The sequence below is a fragment of the Primulina tabacum genome, chromosome 9 (genome assembly GCF_025594145.1).
Source record: "Primulina tabacum isolate GXHZ01 chromosome 9, ASM2559414v2, whole genome shotgun sequence".
Taxonomy (NCBI): domain Eukaryota; kingdom Viridiplantae; phylum Streptophyta; class Magnoliopsida; order Lamiales; family Gesneriaceae; genus Primulina; species Primulina tabacum.
The window spans coordinates 27092300-27114438 of record NC_134558.1 but is presented as its reverse complement, the minus strand read 5'-3'; the positions used below and the strand labels follow the sequence as shown (position 1 = coordinate 27114438).

Genomic DNA, 22139 nt, shown 5'->3' with positions numbered 1-22139 from the left:
ACATCACTAAAATTTTGGTGAAGTGACGTAAATATCTTTCTTTTGAGGGAAACGTGAGTTCGAGTGCAAGTTAAAAAAAAAAACTACAGGAAGCCACAACAATGTCGTAATTTTAATAAGTAAAATGTTATTTTGGAAAGAGGCGAAAGGCAGAACCGAATATTGGAAAGAATGAAAGATCGGATAAAATATAATAAAGAAAACGAGAAACTCAAGCAAAACATCAAAGAAAATAATTGATCTCCTTAGTAATACAATGTATTGATTTCCACTAAAGAAACATTTTCACGTAAGGTGGACAACATTCGTTGATCACTACATACAAAACAACTGAAATAAGTTCCATACAAAGGTTATAAAATACTACCGAAAGGCGAAAAGAGGGAACACATAAATACTGCATGGGTGATGGAGGAAACAACATGAATCAATAATTTGTCTAACTTGAAACAGCATCAGAATCAATAGAGAATACAACCACGATGAATGCTGCAATATCATAATTGCAGTATTTGTGGAAGAGGATAGATACACCAAATCACCAAAAGCGGCATGCTTTGATATTGATAATTAGAGCCACAAAACTACAGGCAAAATAGATCGAGCACATTATATACAACTGACAGTGTTCTGACAACGCATATAGACACATCCACGAACAACATTCGAAGATGGAGCTACAAAACATGGGAGCGGCCTTCCGTTGTCCTATAATTGCCAATCTATAGGAGGTATTCCCATTTCGTCCAGGATCTCGTTTGTACGAGAAAAGTGCCTGCGTCAACAGTTGTAAGTGGCGATTAAGGGCATGAAAAGGCTCCTTCAGCTGGTTGATATGTATTCGATTCAATAACTTTGGCTTTCTTTTTTTTCCTCAAACCGTAACATAAATGACTCTTTCCAGGAAGAATAATGTATCAGAAGAAACTACTCACTTGTATGTGTTATCCATAATTCAAACAATCACAGGATCATGTTTGAGTTATCAAATGTTTCTCTCTAGGATGGGTAATATGCCAAACTTGTGCCATAGGGATTGCATTAATCACGATGAGACAACATACTGGAATTTGACCCAAGGATTCCTTGATTTTTTGGGCATTTGGATAGAATACAAATCTTCATTTCTTTTAGAGAAAATCTGACTAGTAATCTCCCTATGCAGTTGAACTATTTGGCTTTGATACATTTGGTGGTTGAATTATTAGCACGTTCAATACATATATTTTTTATTTAGAAAAGGTGACCCATAATTCTTGTGTACTTGAGTCAAATGAATACAGTAAATGAACCAATAATCATCTCAATTTTTCTTTCATACATTAAATTTTAAAGTGTTTAAGCAGATAATATCCCCATAAGATATGGAATGGCCCTAGAACAGATTTATGCACAACTGCCATTGATTTTCCGCACAACAAAGCATGGCACTTGACTAGCAATATATTTGAAAAGTACATAATCCATCCATAGGTCAACGCTCTCCAAAAAATTTTGGAAAGGTAAATGTAGAAGAATCTATCTGTCATATTATTCATAACAATGCCGGATTAGAGATTTTTCGAAATTCTCAAAGGGGGACGGAAAGATTTGCCAACCAATTTCTGTGTGTTGCATATCGACATATTCAGTGACTTTGTTACCAAGAGATCCTTCCAGTGAGAGGACTCTCATAGATCCATTATTTATGAGAGCAATTAAAAAAAGTTAAATACAATTCATAATTTCGTTTTTAGTTCTGAATGAAAAATAAGGTATATACAATTTAAATCATCCAATGAAGCTAAGACAAACCTGCATCCAAAGAAGCCTCTGTTTGCAGATAAACCAGAAGGATGAGCTGATTTCAGAACGTAGTGCTTTGTCTCATCAATCAACCTGCACAATGACGTCATTAGAAACATGCAACAAATTGATCATGATTCATGTATTGATTCCATAATTCCATATGTGAACATCATCATATATTCCAACAATTTTGAGTTAACAAAATTAAACTTTCAGCTCAAACTATAGTGTCATTAGATATATGTTGGCAATTTGGCAGACATAGCATGGAAAATTGGTCTGCCAACTACGAGATAAGTTTTTCTGAATTACTTTTCGATTATATAGAGTTGGAAATTATACTGCAATATGACCGAACTTTCATGTCGTGAAGTTAAGCTTGTCTTGTGGTTGCAAATACTGGATGTTAAAATTTCTTAACAAACCAATCTAAGGACTAAGGTAATAACAAAAATGGACAAGATGTTCCATGCTGCAGCTACTCATGCCTTTGGACATAATTGTAAGATAGTAACACAAAACAGACCCCCAATTGATCCTGTCTGGACCATTAATAATCTACGCATATGAAAAAATGTCTGTTTAAAAAACAAAAATATCTGATAACAAAATAAAACCAGATAAATTGATCTATTATTTTCTAACTATTAGTTACAACTGACCATTGAAAATTCAAAAATACTTCCGCAAACATTACGAGCGATGATTAAGTGACTTCTATGACTTATTTGTCCTACTTCAGCAACAAAAAAGACCACCACATGATTATAATAAAAAATCTCTTCTTGAAAAGCAAATTCATTGAGATTATGTTTGAACTGAAGGATTTGAAATCCAAATATTCATAATCATTAGTGTAAGCACAATATAGTCTTTCAATGATTCTTAACTTCATGGATTTCAAAACCTTTATCTACAATTTTATATTACTTCTTCAATATGTCAACACATTTCAAATTTTCTATCACTGAAGCAATTACAAATTAATGCCTATAAATCCCTTGCCTAAATGAAATCTTTCGATCCAAAAAAGTTTGATATCTTTTTCTCATAAACTGGCAAGTGTTTAGCACCTGTTTGTTTCAATCGCAAAAGGTAGTCCCACAGTACTACAAAACATTCAGATACCAGATAAATTTGATATTAACATCAAAACCAGAGTTTTTCTACGGTAACCTGACCTCTTACGACGAGTCTTCTGAATACTCAGACACAAATGTTGTCTCGGTTAAACAAACAATTCATAACACATGAAAATCACAATCATGACGAAAATTCCCTAAGCCTGTGCAAAATTGCCAACTGGAACACAGGAAAGATAACTAAAATACAACCGTTGTTGACACAGTTGAATAGGAAACAAACTAATTAAATTATTTAATTCTGTTGGATAAAAATTAAAAGTCCTGAACTGAAATCTTCGAGACTCTTGCATTAGAGATTCCTGATAGAGGAAAAATCCTCTCTGTGGATTGTTAAATCTCGTAATGAACGTTCTTCCATACAATTAAAGGTTAAAAACGTGCGTAAAAAAAATTTAAATGATCACGAAGAACTCTTCACAATGTAAATGAATTAGGTATATATATAAGAACAAGGACGTGCAAACAATATAAAGAAGAGGAAATCTTTTGGATGAGGGATGTGCTTCTCTATCTTACATCTTGTTCAATTTACACAATTACACAACGCTAATCTTTCAACGCCAGTTACACCTTAGACGATGATCTAGGAAGAAATTTTCAAACTATTTCATAGATCATTCCACTGCCATATTCACTGCTCTTTCAACTAATCCAGCATAGCATGGAACATTTGAAAAGAATAAACCAGTACGACACCTGTTGCTTCAGGGAAAAAGATCGCTTTAATTTCACAATTGATTTTGGCTTCATCCACAACGACTAGTAAAAAATCGTCTCCCATCACGCAAGTCAAACATGAACTATTCCAACAGCGAAAGTACAAAAACATTAGTCCACATAATTTATGGGCGTTTCTGTTTCTAATTGTAAACTACAAGTCATCGAATAACACCATTTGCTGATAATTTAAAAAATCACCAAATAATAGATTACCGAGATTTGGCTTGAGCATTATTTCCCCAAAGAATAAAAACAACTCCTTTTTTCTTCTGTGAAATTGCTCCAATAACCGCATCAGTAAACTGCTCCCATCCCTTTTCCTGCATGACAATTTGCCTGACTTTTTCTCACTGCAAAATAAGTTACAGTTCTTTTCAGAATTCAACTCTTCCAAATGAATTTCCAAAACAACACTCCAATTTTCTAAAAGCATCAATTACTACCCAAAACACAAATAGATAGCATCAATAAATTTCCTTTGGTATAAGTTGCCAATCATTTGGTAATCAGGGACTAATGTTTGCATGAATATGATAGTTTGCAAAACTCAATGACACCAACTTCATAAAAACATATCTTCCCCCACATCAACTGCTAGTAAATGTAATACATTTCTGCAGTCTGAGGGGTACATAATCAAGCATGTCACAAAGCTTAGCACATACCTGCAAAAACGAACAAGCACAATTACTGTGTTTCATAAATCCATTTTAAAATGTAGGCTTCTTTAAGTCTAGGATAGAAGTTACCTTTCAGTTTCTCTAAATAGTGTCCATACCATTTTTTTCATAATTCCAGCTCCTTTTTGGTGAAGAAACAAAACACAATATAATTTCAAATTTGCCCCTCCAATTTGTTCAACATTCTTCTCAGTAACTGTAAAACCACGTTTTAAAAATATAACTCTAGTTTTCCTAAGTTTGTAGCCTCTTCTCCTCTCAACCCCTTGCATAAGCTTATATACACCAGTTTGCATACCAGACCAAGGGGTGGAATTGGAGTAAGGCAATAAAGTACGCAGTGAAAAAGAAAGAAAACCGTCAGCAACAATCACTACCAGGCAAGGAGAAAGGAGCTGCCACAACCCCCATTGAGAAAAAAGACGGAAAACTGAGGATCAGGAAGAAACTGGAAAGTGATATAGGCTAAGGCAGTGAAGAGCAAGGTTTTGCTTTTCCATGGTGTAGGGATGGTTTCAACTTTCCCAATTCACAAGAATTGTTCAATTCCTTGTTTACTTGTGTCTTTAAGGAATGAAAGACAGTATAGGTTAATAATTGACTTCCGAGGCGTCTGGAGTGGGTGGCATTTAAGGATAAATTGAAAAAGAAAATCCAGAAATAAGGGATGCTTTAATAAAGAAGATTAATATTATTTTTACTTTGTTTTTCTGAATTTTCCATGAAGAATGCTCATGAACTGATGATCATGATTTAGGCGTTGAACTTTCCAGTTTGCATACTGCTTATTGCTTTGTTGCCCTTTGTGTGCTCGACAAAATTGTGATGAATGCATTATTCTTTAAATTAGATCAAAGAAGTGTTGCATCTAAATAAAGTTATACATGCATGGTGTCACACTTCTTCACATGGATATTAGTTATAACAGAATTAACGTGAAATGCTAGGTCGTCGACCGCTATAAGCGACACGCTTCAACTACGCTTGGGTGTAGTGTCAATAAGCTAGGCGCGCTGCAGCGGCACCCGGTTACAGTGATAAATAGGCAAGAGTTATCGCACCTTACTGGACGAGGGTGAGTAAAGAAGCTAGTTCAGACTAGGATTAGGAAGATTAGATTAGCCTCTTGGAACATAGGAACATTGACGGGCAAGTCAATAAAGTTGGTGGATGTCATGCGAAGAAGGAAACTAAACATAGCTTATCTTCAATTTGCAAAATGGAAGGGAAGCAACGCTAAGGAATTAGGAGAAAGTTTCAAATTTTTCTATTCAGGAACAAATAAAACTAGAAATGGAGTGGGAATAATGCTGGATAAAGCCTATAGGGATGCGGTTGTTGCGGCTAAGAGGTTTGGAAATAGAATTATGAGCATCACTTTAGCCTAAGAACCATAGATTGTTCATATTTTTAAGGCATATGCACCACAAGTGGGATTAGATGATGAGACTAAGAAGGAATTTTGGGACTCTCTAGGAGATATAGTTATAATCCCCTGTGTGGAAAAAAATTTTCTTAGTCGGAGATTTAAATGGCCATGTGGGTAAAGATAGAGTTGGGTATGAGGGGGTCTATGGAGGTCAAGGTTTTGAGGTTCAAAATAACACAAGGGTTTCTGTTCTAGACTTTGTCTTATCTAGTGATCTTGGGATAGTAAACATTTTCTATAAGAAGAGTGAGAGTCATTCAGTAACCTTTAGGAGTGAACATAGTATAAGTCAAATCAATTACATTCTTGTAAGGAGACAAGACCTAGGTAGTTGTAAAAATTGTAAGGTCGTACCAGGAGAATACTTGACAGCCCAACATATATTATTAATCTTAGATATTTGCCTTTAGAGTAGAATCAAAGTAAACAAAGGTCAGATTAGACCGAGAATCAATGGTGGACTATGATGGGATATGTATGTCAAACTCTTATGAATAAGAGTTTAGATAATCAAATAGTCCTCGAAGGACGTGAGTATGTAAGGTGTAAGAATAAAACCGATACCTCTGAGTTATTTGAACTCATGGCTAACCGTATAAGGAGTGGGGTGAGGGAAGTACTTGGAGAGGCTAAAGGGAAGGGACGACAGGACAAGGAAACATGGTGGTGGAACAATGAGGTGCAACAAGCCATTAACGAAAAGAAAATAAGGTTCAAGAATTGGCAAGAAGCTAGAGACCAGGGATCGTATGAGCTATATAAACAAGCCAAGAGACTCAGCAGTTTGACTAGGCACAAAAGAAAGAGAGAGATATTTTTAAGATAACGAAAATGAGGGATCGAAACATTAAACACTTGAGCTGTGTTAAGTGTATCTTTTTTTTTTGATCGGAAACTATAAATTTATTAAAGTAGTAATAAATGAGTTTACAAAGCCAGTGGATGAGCGATCCACAGTCCACCCACTGAATAATCAAATAGTAGAAGTTCATAAATAAATAAAACACCAATCCCTAACTAGGTCGGATAAAAGTAAATGTTGAAACACCGGCACACTAGTCGTCCATTTTGCTACTCTGAATCTAATCTTCTCCCATAATTCCTCCGATGAGTCTTCTTTGTCGCTGAAAATTCTAGTTATTGCGCTCCATCCATGTCGACCAAAAGATACAATGAACAATGATGTACCAGAAAATCCTAATTCCCCTTCCATTGAGAATTCCGTTCTCCATGACAAACATCTCTCTCGAAGATGCTGGAAAAATCCACTCGAATCCCAAGTGTTGCATAACCCTGATCCAAATGTGTCTCATAAAAAAACAGTGTATCAGTAAATGATCTTGATTTTCCTCATTTTTCTTGCACAAGATGCACCACTGTGGACATAGAATATGAGTTGGTTGTCTATTCTGTATAGTGTCACAAGTTTGTAATCTTCCCAAACACGGCTCCAATCCGACGTATGTTAGATTGACAGGTTAATGAAAAGAGTAGAAAGATGGTACGCCATTGAAAACTTGATAAAGATGGTTAGGATAATATCTTAGATATTGGTTTAAGAGATGATATATGGGAAAATTGCTTAGTTTCGAGAACTAATATCCATGTAACCAACCACGCAACTAGCGAGTAAGATGATGATGATGATGATGTGTAAGATGTATGCTAGAGTTGCAAGAGAATTATCAAGCAAGGCCTCAAACGATTGATTGAATAAGCGAATATCAAAGATAATTATTCAAATATCAATTGGACATTCTCTGCCGTTTATAGTATATCCCTACCTTTCCCAGACCAAATTAGAATGAGTGAAAGGGATGTAGCACAAATTGTGGCGTATTATGAAGTATACATCATCCATCATATTCTCGTAATGCCACCATCTTTCCTCCTCCCAGAAATGAAATAAATAAAAAAATAACTCGAAATTTATCAACATGTTATACTAGTCCACCATTCGTCTTTGAAACATTTACGATTTATATTTGGTAGGAAAAGTTACCAAGTATTTAGAGAAATTACGGATTAGACATGTACACAGAAAGATATGGTGATATACCTGTAAGAACAGTATTTAGCAAGAGAACACCCTGCATAATTACACAAGGAATTAATTTGTCAAGATTGAGAAAATTCAAACAAAGGTATTTGCATTAAACAATTGAAACAAACTATAGAATTCTATCAGAAGAAGCAAGATGAAATCTAGTTTGTTATATTTAAGATGCATATTGGATATTGTATTATCTCTGGGTTATTCTATCTAACATAATCTATAAATATAAATAAACACCAAAAAATCTCAGAGAACACATAATAGTTCAGTCCTCTGTCTGAAGAAAATTACTTGTTCAGATCCACGTTACCATCAGCTATGTACTTCATAAAAAGCAAAGAGGAGATACAATCTATGCTACCAAAATCTTTCACTTGAAAATATTCAACTTCATGCAGGCATTGGATAGAAGAAAAAAGACAAAATGAAGTTCCAACTACTTAGTGGAAATAATCAGGTGCAAATGGCCACAACTCAAATCCACTGGACAAGCCTGAATGCGGGTTGGAAAACACATAATACCAAAAAGAGGGAGTGCAAATGTTACCTGCACAGCCCACTTTTCCAGGTTCCCATTAGACGGAGTTGAACAGCCCAGGTCCTGTTGAATCTCTTTATATATGTTTGCAAGACTGGAAGGCACCTTGACACCATTCGGCACTGAGAAAGAAAGGCCCATTGCTTGACCTGGTCCATGATATGGGTCCTGAAAAATGCAATTTAAGGTTAAGGTGCACTTGGATGAGAAAGATAACAGTATCCCGACCATAGAAAGTTGAGTATTAAAACATCATTGCGGTTTATGTCCAACAAACTCCAAGAACTGGTGGTCATGCATTACTTTTCCCCTTATAGAACAGGAATAATGTAAATTTATGAAAGTAGACAAAGCTTATAGAGAAATTTTAAATACATATGTACGAAAGATAATTCCCACGAGCTAATTTCCCCAGAATTTAGATAGCCATGGTGAAAAAATGACAACGATAATAAGATACAGAAATAATAACAACTATTCAACAGTGCATTTCATTTCATGTACATGCCATCTGCAAAACAACACATTTGAGTATAAAATCAAAGCTGTTTACCCACTCATATAACATTACACGGCCGATGGGATACAAATTAATGACGTGAGGTTCCATTTCAATGTAAACAAGTGTTTACCTGTCCAATAATAACAGCTTTAACCTGGTCAAATGGGGTTGTGTTGAGTGCGTTGAAAATAAGATGTTGAGGAGGGTAAACTGGCATGCAGCCATGGCAAATTTCTTTCTCCACAAATTCACACAGTTTCTTTGCATAAGGCTTCTGCAACTCCCCTGGTAGCACTTCCAACCATGTCTCCTCCACTAAAAGTTCCTCCAGCTCCACATATCTCGTTCCTTAGGCACACATATTCACAGGGTTTTAAACACACATTCACACGTATAAAAATTTGATTCAAGATAACCGAAGGCAATAAGGATAGAGAAAGAAGAGAAGAAGAAAGGGAGCAGGGAAATGACCTGCGTCAATAGCTTTGGAGACTTTATCCAAGCACAGTTTGAGGTTTCGCTTGGATCTGGCAAGGGCTTTGTTGAAGTCCATTCTGAGCTTCTGATCAGGGGAAATGGAGGCGGTGGCGTCGTCTAGGGATGAAACTGGCCGGATAAGGGGGGGCGATGAGGAGGAGGCTCTCCTGATTCGCTTCGCCACTGGTTGCTGAAGAAAATCCATCAGGGTTTTCGCAGAAGCTGCCATTTTTTGCTGCGGTCCAATGGATTTCCCAATCACCAATAATGAATTGAGCATAATAAATCGAAAAGGCGGGAGAAGATATAAACGGTCATCATTTTCCCTCCACCATCGAAATTTTTGAGGGATTTAAGTACAAAATAGAACCTTTATTGCAATACATCCTACCATACGGTAACATGAACCGTTCACACATTTAAAATAAAAAATTGCAAAGTTCTTCTTTATATATTCGTCTCTTTATTATTATTTTTATATTAAATTTCTATTTTTTTATATAATTTTTAGTTATTTTTCACGACGCTAATTGATATTCACTGAAATCAGACATTCTTTTTTTCGATAATTTAAGCTGACCCATGCTATGAATTTTCGACTTGGACCGAGCTCGTCCTTACGTATCTTCTGACTCACAAGTCAGATACTGAATATGAGGGTTATTTAAGGTTCGGTCGATGATAGCTAAGGGGGCAATGCCTCATTCCATTAATTTCTTGACACATATCAATTCACTTTTTTTAATTGCACAAACCTTCTCAACCCCTTCCAGTTAATATTTTGACACGTGTCAATTAAATTTTTTTTATTCCACAAACCATGATTGAGTAATTTCAAATCTTGGCTATTCTCTCCCTCTCTCAACCGTGTTTTTTCATTTCGAAATCTTCAATTCTTCTCCCTTCCCCTCTTCTATCTCGGCGTCTACTGTTCATCTTTCACAGCAGGGAAACGAGCTCCTCTCATTGAATCAGGCAAGATGAAGTTTTTCACGCCACTGCGCAGTTGTTTTTGTATAATGGAGATAAATGTGTTTGTTTCTTGTAATACTGGGATTTGGTGCTTCTTATTTCTGTGAAATTCAAGATAATGGAAAATGATTCTTATTTTGTTTTGCCTAAAGATTTTATTATTTGACTCGAAAATGTGAAAATGTGGAAATGTCTTCTCTGGCTTAGTCAAAATTCAATAATATAATAAGACAGAGCTGAATCTTGCAAGCATCAAGCAAATATTTGAAGAATATTAAGGTAACTAAAATGCTACATACAAAGCGATCAACTGGTTTTCCATTCACAAACAGAATGAAAGTTGGTAACGCCTTTATACTTTTCTCATTTGAAAGGCTGGAATATTTCTCTGAGTCAATTTTCACCACTAGGATCTTACCCTCCATTTCAGAGCTGACTTGTTCTACAACAGGAACCACAAACTGGCAGAGACCACACCTAAAAATTTCAAACACAGAATCAGAACAATACTTATCACATAGAACATCTGAAGTTGAAAGTAACAAAGAGACATAACAACTGCACATTTGTTTTTGTATAATGGATATAAATGTGTTTGTTTCTTGTAATATGGGATTTGGTGCTTCTTATTTCTGTGAAATTCAAGATATAAGAAGCACCAAATCCCATATTACCATGAACAAACACATATATCTTGAATTTCACATAAATAAGAAGCACCAAATCCCATATTACAATAAACAAACACATTTATCTCCATTATATAAAAACAACTGTGCAGTGGCGTGAAAAACCTCATCTTGCCTGATTCAATGAGAGGAGCTCAATTCCCTACTGTGAAAGATGAACAGTAGACGCCGAGATAGAAGAGGGGAAGAGAGAAGAATTGAAGATTTCGAAATGAAAAAGCACGGTTGAGAGAGGGAGAGAATAGTCAAGATTTGAAATTACTCAACCATGGTTTGTGGAATAAAAAAAATTTAATTGACACGTGTCAAAATATTAATGGAAGGGGTTGAGAAGGTTTGTGCAATTAAAAAAAATGAATTGACATGTGTCAAGAAATTAATGGAATGATGCATTGCCCCCTTAGCTAGCATCGAACTGAACCGTTTTTTAACCGTTTACCGCACATTAATATTTTTATAAAATAAAGTAAAAAAAAATATATGACAAACTAACGTTTCTGACTTACATATATTTTTTTTTAAATGCAAATCGATGGCGTGACTTGCCTATTTTTTTTAAAAAAAAAATTATTTGCGTAATAATTTTTTTTTTTAAAGTAAGTCACGCCTATTCAACAGGCGTGACTTGCTTTTACTTTTTTTTTTAAAAAATAATATACTTGTGAATTTTAATTATTTAAGAGTTGCACGCCGTCTATAAATTTTTTTTAAAGTAACTAACTTACTTTTACCTTTAAAAAAAAAAACAAAATACACTTGTGAACTTTGATTATTTCAGAGTTGCACGCGACCTCAACACATGTATTAAAAGCTGCAACAACATAATTTTAATAATTTCGAATTCATTGCAATATTATAAATTTTCTTCTATAAATTGAATACTTGATTCTCTCATTTTATTCATTCTTTTCATATTTTTCATCGGTAAGTTCTCGTAAATGTTTGAATTTATTTTTTCACTTTTTGCAGATTTTTATTAATTTTTTTTTGTTTTGCAGGTTCATTTTAGTTCCAACTTATATTAAGGTATGTATATTAACATAAATTATTATTTTAAATATTAAATTTTTAAATGAAATTATTATTTATATTAGACTAATTTTGTAGTATTATTTAATTTTTTTTTTCAATTTTAATAATTATGTGATTTTTTAGTCATTACTAATTTTTGTAAAGAAGTGACTTCCCTTATTATTTTTTTGATAATTTGCACATTTCCATTAATAATTTGCATTATTGTAAAAAAAAATTAGCATTATTGTTTAAAAAAAAGGGAAGTCACGCCTACCAAGTAGGCGTGACTTCCCTTATTATTTTTTTCAAATAACAAATAATTTGTAAAAAAAAGGGAAGTCACGCCTACTTGCTTTTTTTATTTATTTGAACAATAATTTGCATACTTCCATTAATAAAAAAACGTTTAAAAAAATCACACTTCCCTTATTTATTTTCTGTAATAAAAAACGTTAAAAAAATATAATTTAATTATTTAAAAAAAATATTTGTATCGTCGATCGATACAATGTGGTCAAAGGCTGCAAATTTATTTATTGATAATTGGATTGATAGATATGGTCAAAGGCTGCAAATGTATTTATTGATAATTGGATGGTAGTGTAAAGCTGTAAAGTCATTTGCTTTATCTGTTTTGGAAGTATCCGTCTACTTTGCCTATATAATACGAAGAGTTTTGTTCTAAGTTTTTCTCATCTTCATCTCAAGTAATTTCTCTTAGTTTTTTTTATGTAATTTGTTTATATTATTGACTCAAATTTTGAGTTAATTTAATTTTTTTTGCAGGTAAATTTTGATTCAACCGTAATTTAAGGTATGTATATTAATATAATTATTTATGTTAAATATTAAATTTATAGGAAAAATTATAATTTATGTTAAAATATAATTTATATGTTATGCTGATTTAATTTTTTTGCAAATTTAATTATTATTAATTTTTATAAAGATATTTATTATTGTTATTTGTTTAAAAAATGTTTAAAATTTAAGCTTAAATTTTTTTTTAAAGGAAGTCACGCCAATTAATTGGGCGTGACTTGCTTCAATTTCTTTAAAAAAATATAAAAGCAACTCACGCCAATTAATTGGACGTGAGTTATTTAAATTTTTTTTTTTAAAAAAATTTTAAAGCAAGTCACAGCAATTAATAGGGCGTTACTTGCTTTATTTAAAAAAAAATTAAACAAATCACGCCAATTTGTTGGGCGTGACTTGCTTTAATTTTTTTAAAAAATTAAAGCAAGTCATGCCCAACAAATTGGCGTGACTTGCTTGAAAAGTTTTTTTTTTAAAAAATTTTTTTAAAGCAAGTCACGCCAATTTGTTGGGCGTGACTTGCTTAATTAAAAAAAAAAAAATTTAAAGCAAGTCACGCCAATTAATTGAGCGTGATTTGCTTAATTTTTTTAAAGAAAAAACAAGTCACGCCAATTGAATAGGCGTGAATTGATTATTTTTTTTTAAAAAAATAATTTGTGATGTTATTGAAGAATCATAACAACTTACAGTTTTATTAATTATTGACATATGTTTGTTTGGATTTTTTTTATAAAATTTTACAAAAAATGTTAAAAAAAATTTAATTGTAATTCGTGTGTTAGAGTGATATGATTTTTTAATTAATTTTTAAAAAATAGATTATTTTTAATTATTGATATATGTTTGATTATAATTTTTTTTTAACTTAAAGAATTATTTTTTTAAAAAATACGCTATTCCCTAATTATGAACCACGATAATGTTATATATAAATTTGTTTGTTGGTTATTGTTAATTTTTATAATATTTTTATAATCATATGTAGGATAAAACTAATTTTAAATATAATATGTTTTGTATTTATATTTTTATGAACTTGTTTTTCTTAAAAAACCGTGACTTTTGTTATTTTTTTTAAAAAATAATAATAAAAAATAAATTCTTAAATATTTAATAAAATACATTTTATAATCGTTATTATTAACTACACTAATGTTAGATTCAATTAATTGTTTAAGATAGATTCAAAAATTTAAATATGTGTGTGTATTTAAATTTTTATTACTAAAATAACTTCGTATTTTCAAAACTCATAGAATGTAAAAATATTATTTTTAGTGTAATTATTATTTTTTACTTGTAGTTAATGTTTTATTTTATATTTCTTTTGATAATTGATATCGTATTTGTTTTTTTATACAATACAATAATAATAATAATAATAATATATTATTCTTATTATTGATTATATGATGTCGTCACATGCTGGACCTGTTGATCCTACTGTTCTTTATCAGCAACAAACATATATATCTAATTTTATTACGCCTAACAACTTGGATAACACCCTAAGAGTGCGTCGATCAGATAATTTATTTTGGGAATTGCGGAAAAGTGGTATACTACACCATCGTGTCCGATCATGTCTAAACGAAATGGGCTTTTACGGCATCCTCTTATGTGGTGATTATGTTTATGATAATCATTTGATAACCGCTCTTGTGGAACGATGGCGCCGAGAAACTCATACTTTCCACTTGCGAGTTGGCGAGGCCACAATCACGCTACAAGATGTTGCGTTAATTTGGGGGCTAAATGTTGATGGTGATCCTATCATCGAGACTGATGTATCTTGCAAGTTTACTGTATGGCAGGTTTATTGTTATGATTGGTTAGGTTTTATGCCACTTCAGGCAGACTTCAGATCCAATAGTTTAAAGTTGACTACTCTGTACTTACATTGTACACAAATAGTAATTGATGAAAACAGTACAAACATAGAAGTGGCACAATACTCCCGATGTGTTGCGATGTTGGTTATCAGTGGATGATCCTTCGCATGATACGACTACACAGTTGCCCGTAACTCTTGGTTGGGCTTCCACTTCACATGGTAAATTTTTAAATATCAACGCAATTTCTTTATATTATCGAAGTATATGTTTATTTCTACCTCCACGTACTTATTGAACATCATATTTTTTTAACTTTCAGGAGAGGGTACTTCGCATAGAGATTCTGTATTTCGAGCTCCACTTCATTCCTATAGTGTGCCTTCCTCATATGCTAATTGGCCAAATAAGGATTCTTTCAATGTTTCTTTTGGGTTAGGTACTTCGCGAACGGATAATGAATTTCAAACTCCACAGCAAGCTTACGAACATTCATTTACGGAACTCTTATTTGACGGTCATCCCCAGCAGTACGAAGAAATCCGCTCAAATTATAACATATCACCAATTTCATACTTGGGATATTCTCATCCTCAATCACCAAGTCAGGTTCCCCTGAACATTGATATGGATGTGTCTGCCAACGTTCGAGTGGATGTTAATGAAGAAGAAGATGTTGAAGAAGAAGTTGAAGCCCCACAGTTGGTGCGTAAAAGTAAACGAATCCCAAAGCTATGTGATTGTGGGACTGGACATCGTCTGGGTAGGAAGAAAAAATAAAATATTTAAATGTATAAGTTATGTATATTGAATACAAGTAAATCTATTTGTTTTGAGTTTTAAATAATTTATGGGTTTTTTATACTAACGGCATTAGATTGTGTTGCTATAATAAATAAGATACGTAGGTGTTAAATATGATATGATAAATATATATTTGTTGATACACAATCTATAATTAGGAAACAATGATGATGCTATAAAATAAAATACAGAACGAGATGACTTTACACAACAGATAACATATAGATACCTAAATTAAAACAACATATGACATATGATCCAATTTAAACAAACAAACTGTTCGATTAACATATAAAAATTAGCAAGATACAAGGAAAAACATACAATTACAATTGTAACACATTGAATTTCATAGTGTTCCTTCAAACCTGCAACCAATCAACACGTAAACACTTAAATAACAGATTATTTTTTCATTATGAATGAAATATAAAATTAAAAGATAAAAAAATTACCTTTACATGTTCTGATTACGACGTTGTTGTGTTGAGCTTTCTCGCTGGATGTGTTGCCTTTCTCGTGTGGAAGGCCGGTCCATCTCATTTCAGATTCTTGTAGTTCGGTCTCTCCCTTTTCTCCTTCTTTGACGCCTATTCGGGTTGTGACACAATTCTAATGTTGGTTCATCCCAATATTCCTCATCAGCAATTGGAAGAAATCTTCCCTCGTACGTGTCTACGTATTCACTCATCTGAAATCAACGTTGTACAAATTGTGTAGGATCTAATCCATACCATTTGGCGGTACATATTGCATGTTAACACGGAATTCCAAAGATAGTCCATTTTCCGCATGAGCATTCATTAAGACTGAGGTTCACAACCTGTACACGTTCACCCTGACCTTGTCGCCCTCCCGTAACAACAGATGCCGATTGGTCTCTAATCTCGGTACGAACAACAGTGTGTTCACTAGATCTCGAAGACCATTTCTCGTACAGTCGAAAAGCGTAATCAGACCAAGGCCGATTGCTCTGAATCATACGTTGCCTTCATGTGATACGATCGATGAAATACTGCACGCAACAATTGAATGCCAACTGAACTAACGCTGATACAAGAAGTCGACGAGCACCCTTCAGAACAGAATTAAGTCACTCTGACATGTTGGTCGTCATAACACCACGTCGCCATCCCCCATCGTGAGCAAGAGTCCATTTATGTTTATCAATTTCAGAGAGATAAACAAAAGCTCTTGATTCGAGATTTTTAATTTCATCCATGATGGCATCAAATTTACGTATTTGATGTTGTGTGCCTGCTTCCAACACAGATCTTTTAGGTGCACATTTTTGAAATGTGTATTGAAATTAGAACATACGTGTCTAAGACAAAAACGATGTACTGCCACGTGGATGTCTAAAATCGGATATCTCCTCAACAGCATTAATGATTCCATGATGTCTATCGGAGATAAGGCACACACCTGTGGATCCTCGAACCACATACTTGCATAGAAGTTCAAAAAACCATTTCCAGGAGTCTTATGTTTCCTCATCGACTATGGAAAATGCTAAGGGTAAGATTTGGTTGTTTGCATCTAAACCCACAACTATAAGCATCTTGTGCTTATACTTCGTGTATAAATGAGTACCATCAACACTAATTATTTTTCGACAATGTTCGAACCCATCTATACATGGTCGGAAGGCCAAAAACACGTAGTTTAACACCTTCAATTCAGAATTGTATCTCGGTAAATGGTTCCACTCTACAATAGTGCCTGGATTGTACTTCACAAGAGCACCCATGTACCTTGGCAAAAGACGTACTGAACTCTCCCATGTACCATATACATTTTCCACCTCCCGCTTTAAACTATACCATGCCTTACCATATGAGATTTGATAATTATATCGATCTTTGACAAGTTGGATAACATATTTAATCTCACACGAAGGATCACACCGAACAATACCGGCAAGTGTTTTTGCAATCATATTTTTGTCTAAGTTATGGTGGTCTAACCCCACCTGGCTAGACATACATGTATGTGGACCACCATATTTCGTGATCTTGAAATACCCCAATTTTGATTTTAACGATGCACGAAGAACCCAACTACAGTTGGTATTTGAATATTTATTTTTACAACGAACTTTCCACAAAGTCTTTGTACTCTCCACAACTTGATATTCACGTCGAGCAACTCTAACCGAAAAGTCCTTAACTGCTGCTATCAAATGCTTTTTATCTTTAAAAATCATGTTCGTGCAAAGTTCTCCTTTATCTGCGTTGTAATACCTCAAATTCGATGCAGATGGAATTCCAACAGAATCAGGGCATTGCTCATCATATATTGTACTAAAGAATTGAGGTACGTCATATAAGGGTAGACCGACAGGCGAGACAGATAATGGTAATGCATCGGGTCGGTGTTCAAGATTTGAAATGACTTCAAAAGGATATGCATGCATATGATCACCGGTGTCGGTATGAGATGGACCAATATCAGAAAACGTGGCATTTTCTTCTTCATGCTCATCCTCATCTGTTTCACTTGCAGTTGTATCAGGTTCAGTAGGTATTTCGGTGGCGTGAAGATGAACATCTAATGACAACTCACGTGATCTTTGTTCATCAGGTACGACAGGTGTCAATACATGACTCGATCCACTAGGATGCACACTCGGTGAACAATCAAAACCTGCATGATTTGTGTCAACCGAGTACCATCCTCTTGCACCAGAATCCCATCCTCATGTGGAAATCAACCAGTTAACATTTTCTTCTACGGTGGCAGTAATATACCGATCCCATCCCCCAGTCTAATCATCCGAATTAAATCAATTTTCATCTATTGGTTTGAAAAAAGCATTAGCGGAAGTACCGGCTTCATCATTAAATCCCATCGAATTGAACCCTTCAGTTATACATGGGATGTATGATTCAGGAACCTCAAGATGTACATTATGCTCGACGAAATCCGTTAAGATATACAATTCAATACATCGCATTTCGTTAATAGAATCCAGCATAAACTGTAAATTGTTGTCATCATTGATGTCAAGATGCACTTCTACACAATGTGACTTATCCATGTAGGAATATTTTGTTGACAATTTTAAGTTAAATTTTGATTTTTCAATATTTGTCAGACGGTACACTACTTCCTTCAATTCATGAAAATTAATAGATCTTGGTATTCGTGTTGTCCTCAACGCAGTGGTACTATATTTTACAGTGTGATGTCCTATAATAACTTTACCACTTACGAATAAAAGCACCGGCACACTGTTTATTCCTATAAAATAAAATTCAATAGGTCACATAGAACAAAAAAGTGATAAAAATTTTTTTATATTACAATTGAATAGTAAATCATTTAAATGTACACTTTTTCAATAACCATTTTTTTAATAATAATAATAATATTTATATTAATTCTATACAACAAATAAACTGTCGTATTAAATAGGATTAAAATTAATAATAAATCATACTACACATTTTTATTTAATAAAGTAAGAACAAAAAAATATTTATAATAATAGATTTTTTATTATTTGTGTAAAATAAATCAACTGTAATACTTAATTTTTTTATAGAATATCTAAGTAGAACAATCGGTTCTACCAGAGGAATGTCTGGTTCTGGATTTTGAGCATCTTTAACTCTAGGTTCTGCATCATCTTCACTATCCAGTTCCAGATGAATCCTATCTAACCTGTTACTTAGATTTGATACGTTAGAAATTCCAGGAGCACTGCTATCTTCATCAAAAACAACGTGAATAGATTCTTCAACATTAAGAGTTCTATTGTTGAAAATTCTAAAAGCTTTGCTTACTGCTGAATATCCAAGAAAAAGTCCAGCATCTGATTTTGAATCAAATGCAAATAAATAATTTTTACCGTTGTTGTGAACAAAGCATCTGCAATCAAATATATGAAAATAAGATACGTTAGGCTTACACCCTTTCCATATTTGATATGGAGTCTGATTGTGCCTTTTATTGATCATGGTTCTGTTTTGTGTGTAGCATGCTGTGTTGATTGCTTCTGCCCAGAAGCGCTGAGATATGTCTGCATCTGCTAGCATTGTTCTAGCAGCTTCCTTAAGAGTTCTGTTTCTCCTCTCAGCCACTCCATTCTATTGAGGCGTTCTGGAAGCTGAATATTCATGATGAATACCCTGTTCATCTAAGTACAACTCAAGAATCTTGTTAGTAAACTCAGTACCCCGATCACTTCTGAATTTTAATGATGGAAATAGATTTTTCATTTTGAATCTTTTTCAGAAGCTTGATCAGGAGGCTACTGGTTTGATCTTTTCCAGTAAGAAATATTACCCATGTAAATCTAGAAAAGTCATCAACAACAACAAGTGTATACTTCATTCCCCCTAAGCTCATGATAGGAATTGGACCAAATAAGTTCATATGCAATAATTCCAAACACCTTGAAGTTGATTTACTACTTTTATTCTTGAAGCTAGATCTTACCTGCTTTCCAAGTTGACATGCAGAACACACATGATTCTTAACAAAGTTAATGTCGGGCAATCCATCAACTATGTTCCGCTTCTTGAGATTATTGATAGATTTGAAATTCAGGTGATTCAATCTCTTGTGCCAGAGCTAATGCTTATCAGTAAGAGAGGCAACTAAACATGTAGGAACAGTAGCATGATCTAAGTTCTATGAAACTTTGTACGTGTTGCATTCCCTCTTTCCAGTTAATACAGTAGACTCAGCAGAATCTTTAACTGTGCATATGTGCTTCTGAAAAGCTACAGAATAACCATGATCACACAGTTGACTAATGATAATCAAATTATAACAGAGATTCTCAACCAGTAGTACATCATTGATAGTTATGTTACTATGGATAATCTTACCCTTACCCTTACCCACGGTTTTACCTTTTGAGTTGTCCCCAAAAGTTATCTTTGGTCCAGTGCAACTCATTACTTCTGATAGCAGATTTTTCTGTCTAGTCATGTGTCTGGAACATCCAGTATCCAGATACCATGTGGAGCTGCTGATTTTAATTTCTTCTGTTGTTCCTGCAAACACAAGTTTTAGTATCTGGTACCCAAATCTATTTGGGTCCAAGCCTTATCAGTCCTTTAGGGACCCACATTTGTACAATTCTTGGTGACCTTGTACTTCAGGTATCCAAAGCGGTGTGTGCAACAGAAAGTATGTTATTTCTAACAGTATGCATATTTGAATGTTGTTTTTCCCTTCTGTTTGTGTTGTCTGGCCTGTTTCTCTTCTGAACATGTCTAGAATTATAGTGCTGGTAGTTTTTAACCTTCATAGGGGGTTGTCCTCCTGAGTTGAATCCTCTACTGGATCCAGCGCTATGGTGAACTTTCCCCTTAGGTTCAACATAGCCCAAACCATAATGCTTTCTTCTATTCATCTGATTTACATTCCTTTCAACTCGAACAGTTGGTACTTCAGGTTCATATACCACACTGGATTTGACAAAATGAATGAACTTTTATTTGCCTTTATCCAGTTCTGGCTTGGTACTGGTTTCAGAAGTGCTTTAATTACTGCTGAATCCGAGACCACTTCTGTCTCCGGATTGCTTCTGCAATTCTTGCATCTTTTCCAATGAAACAGACGACTTATTCTATGTATTTACCAGAATAGACAGCTTCTGATTTTCAGATCTCATTTTCTGGTAGTCTGCATTTACTCTTTCATTCTCAGTTCTCAACTTACTCATCTCAACTTTTAAATCATTGCAGCTATTCTCTTGCAAACAAGTGAACTTACTGACTTGATTTTTTAAGTTTTGATTTTCAGTCTTAACTTCCTCGAATGGCTGAGAAAGTCTCGAGTACTCTTCCACCATGTCATGCAGTGCTTTAATCAAATCAGTTCGTGTAAATTCGTCAGAGTCAAAGTCAAGTACCTCTTCAGATGTCGAGTTTGGTTCAACATCCGACATAAGACATTTGATCTCTTCTGAATCACTTTCATTAGAATGACTTTCCAAGTCAGATGACTCAGAACTGGAATCCGCCCATTTAGACTTGCTTTCTTCAGCAATCATCGCTTTGCGATCTCTTATGAACTTCTTGTCATTCCTTTTGTATTCCTTTTTCTTCTGGTCATCTTTCTTGGGCTTTGGAAAATCAGCAATAAAGTGACCAATCTTTCCACAGTTGAAGCACGCCATATCACCAGGTGGTGAATCCTTCTTGAAGTTCCGATTAGGACTTTGGTAAGCTCGGTGATTCTTTTTCATAAATCTGGAGAATTTCTTCACAAAGAGAGACATAGCATCATTGCTGATTTTTTCAGCAGTCTTTTCAGAAGTGCTCTCAGTAATGGTAGCAGGAGCTGCTTGTGGAATAACTACAGCAGCAGCAGCAGTAGAAGTAGTAACAGCAGTAGCAGCAAGAGCCTTGGTTGGCAGATTTGTTGAGGGCTCTTCTCCGCTTCTCACTTCTAGCTCGAACTCATAGGATTTTAAGTCAGCGAACAAGTCATGTAGCTCCAACTTGTTTAGATCTTTAGAGACTCTCATAGCCATTGTTTTGACGTCCAATTCCCTAGGTAAAGCTCTCATCACCTTGAGTGCTATTTCTCTGTTGCCATGCTCTTTACCAAGAGCTGCTAGTTCATTAACCAGGTTGCTGAACCGTTCATCAAACTCATTTATAGTTTCTCCAGCTTTCAATTTCAGATTTTCAAACTTCTGCATTGCTATA

At 34.2% G+C, this 22139-nt stretch overlaps 2 protein-coding genes across 2 annotated transcripts; both read right to left on the bottom strand.

The window, feature by feature from the left end:
* Positions 1-358: 358 nt before the first annotated feature.
* LOC142555063 (uracil-DNA glycosylase, mitochondrial-like) lies at positions 359-9721 on the bottom strand. Its single transcript, XM_075665713.1, is given in 8 exon segments — positions 359-775; positions 1795-1878; positions 3867-3973; positions 3975-4003; positions 7822-7852; positions 8366-8524; positions 8989-9206; positions 9330-9721. Coding segments are annotated over 8 exon segments (981 nt in total). The 5' UTR covers positions 9616-9721; the 3' UTR covers positions 359-708.
* Positions 9722-14817: 5096 nt separating this feature from the next.
* On the bottom strand, positions 14818-18508 carry LOC142504342 (uncharacterized). Its single transcript, XM_075617219.1, has 3 exons — positions 18298-18508; positions 16970-18165; positions 14818-14945 (listed from the first exon to the last, which is right to left on the bottom strand). The coding sequence occupies exons 1-3, from the start codon at positions 18506-18508 to the stop codon at positions 14901-14903; spliced, it is 1452 nt and encodes a 483-aa protein (XP_075473334.1). The 3' UTR covers positions 14818-14900.
* Positions 18509-22139: the final 3631 nt, after the last annotated feature.

Excerpts from the sequence above, each read along its gene's own strand:
- LOC142504342 (XM_075617219.1), bottom strand. The coding sequence starts at position 18,508 with ATGGATAAGTCACATTGTGTAGAAGTGCATCTTGACATCAATGATGAC. Across the intron at positions 18,166-18,297 it reads GGGATTTAATGATGAAGCCG|GATGGGATTCTGGTGCAAGA; the intron begins GTACTTCCGCTA and ends TTTCCACATGAG. Across the intron at positions 14,946-16,969 it reads TACCCTTAGCATTTTCCATA|GTAGAAATAAACATATACTT; the intron begins GTCGATGAGGAA and ends AAGTACGTGGAG.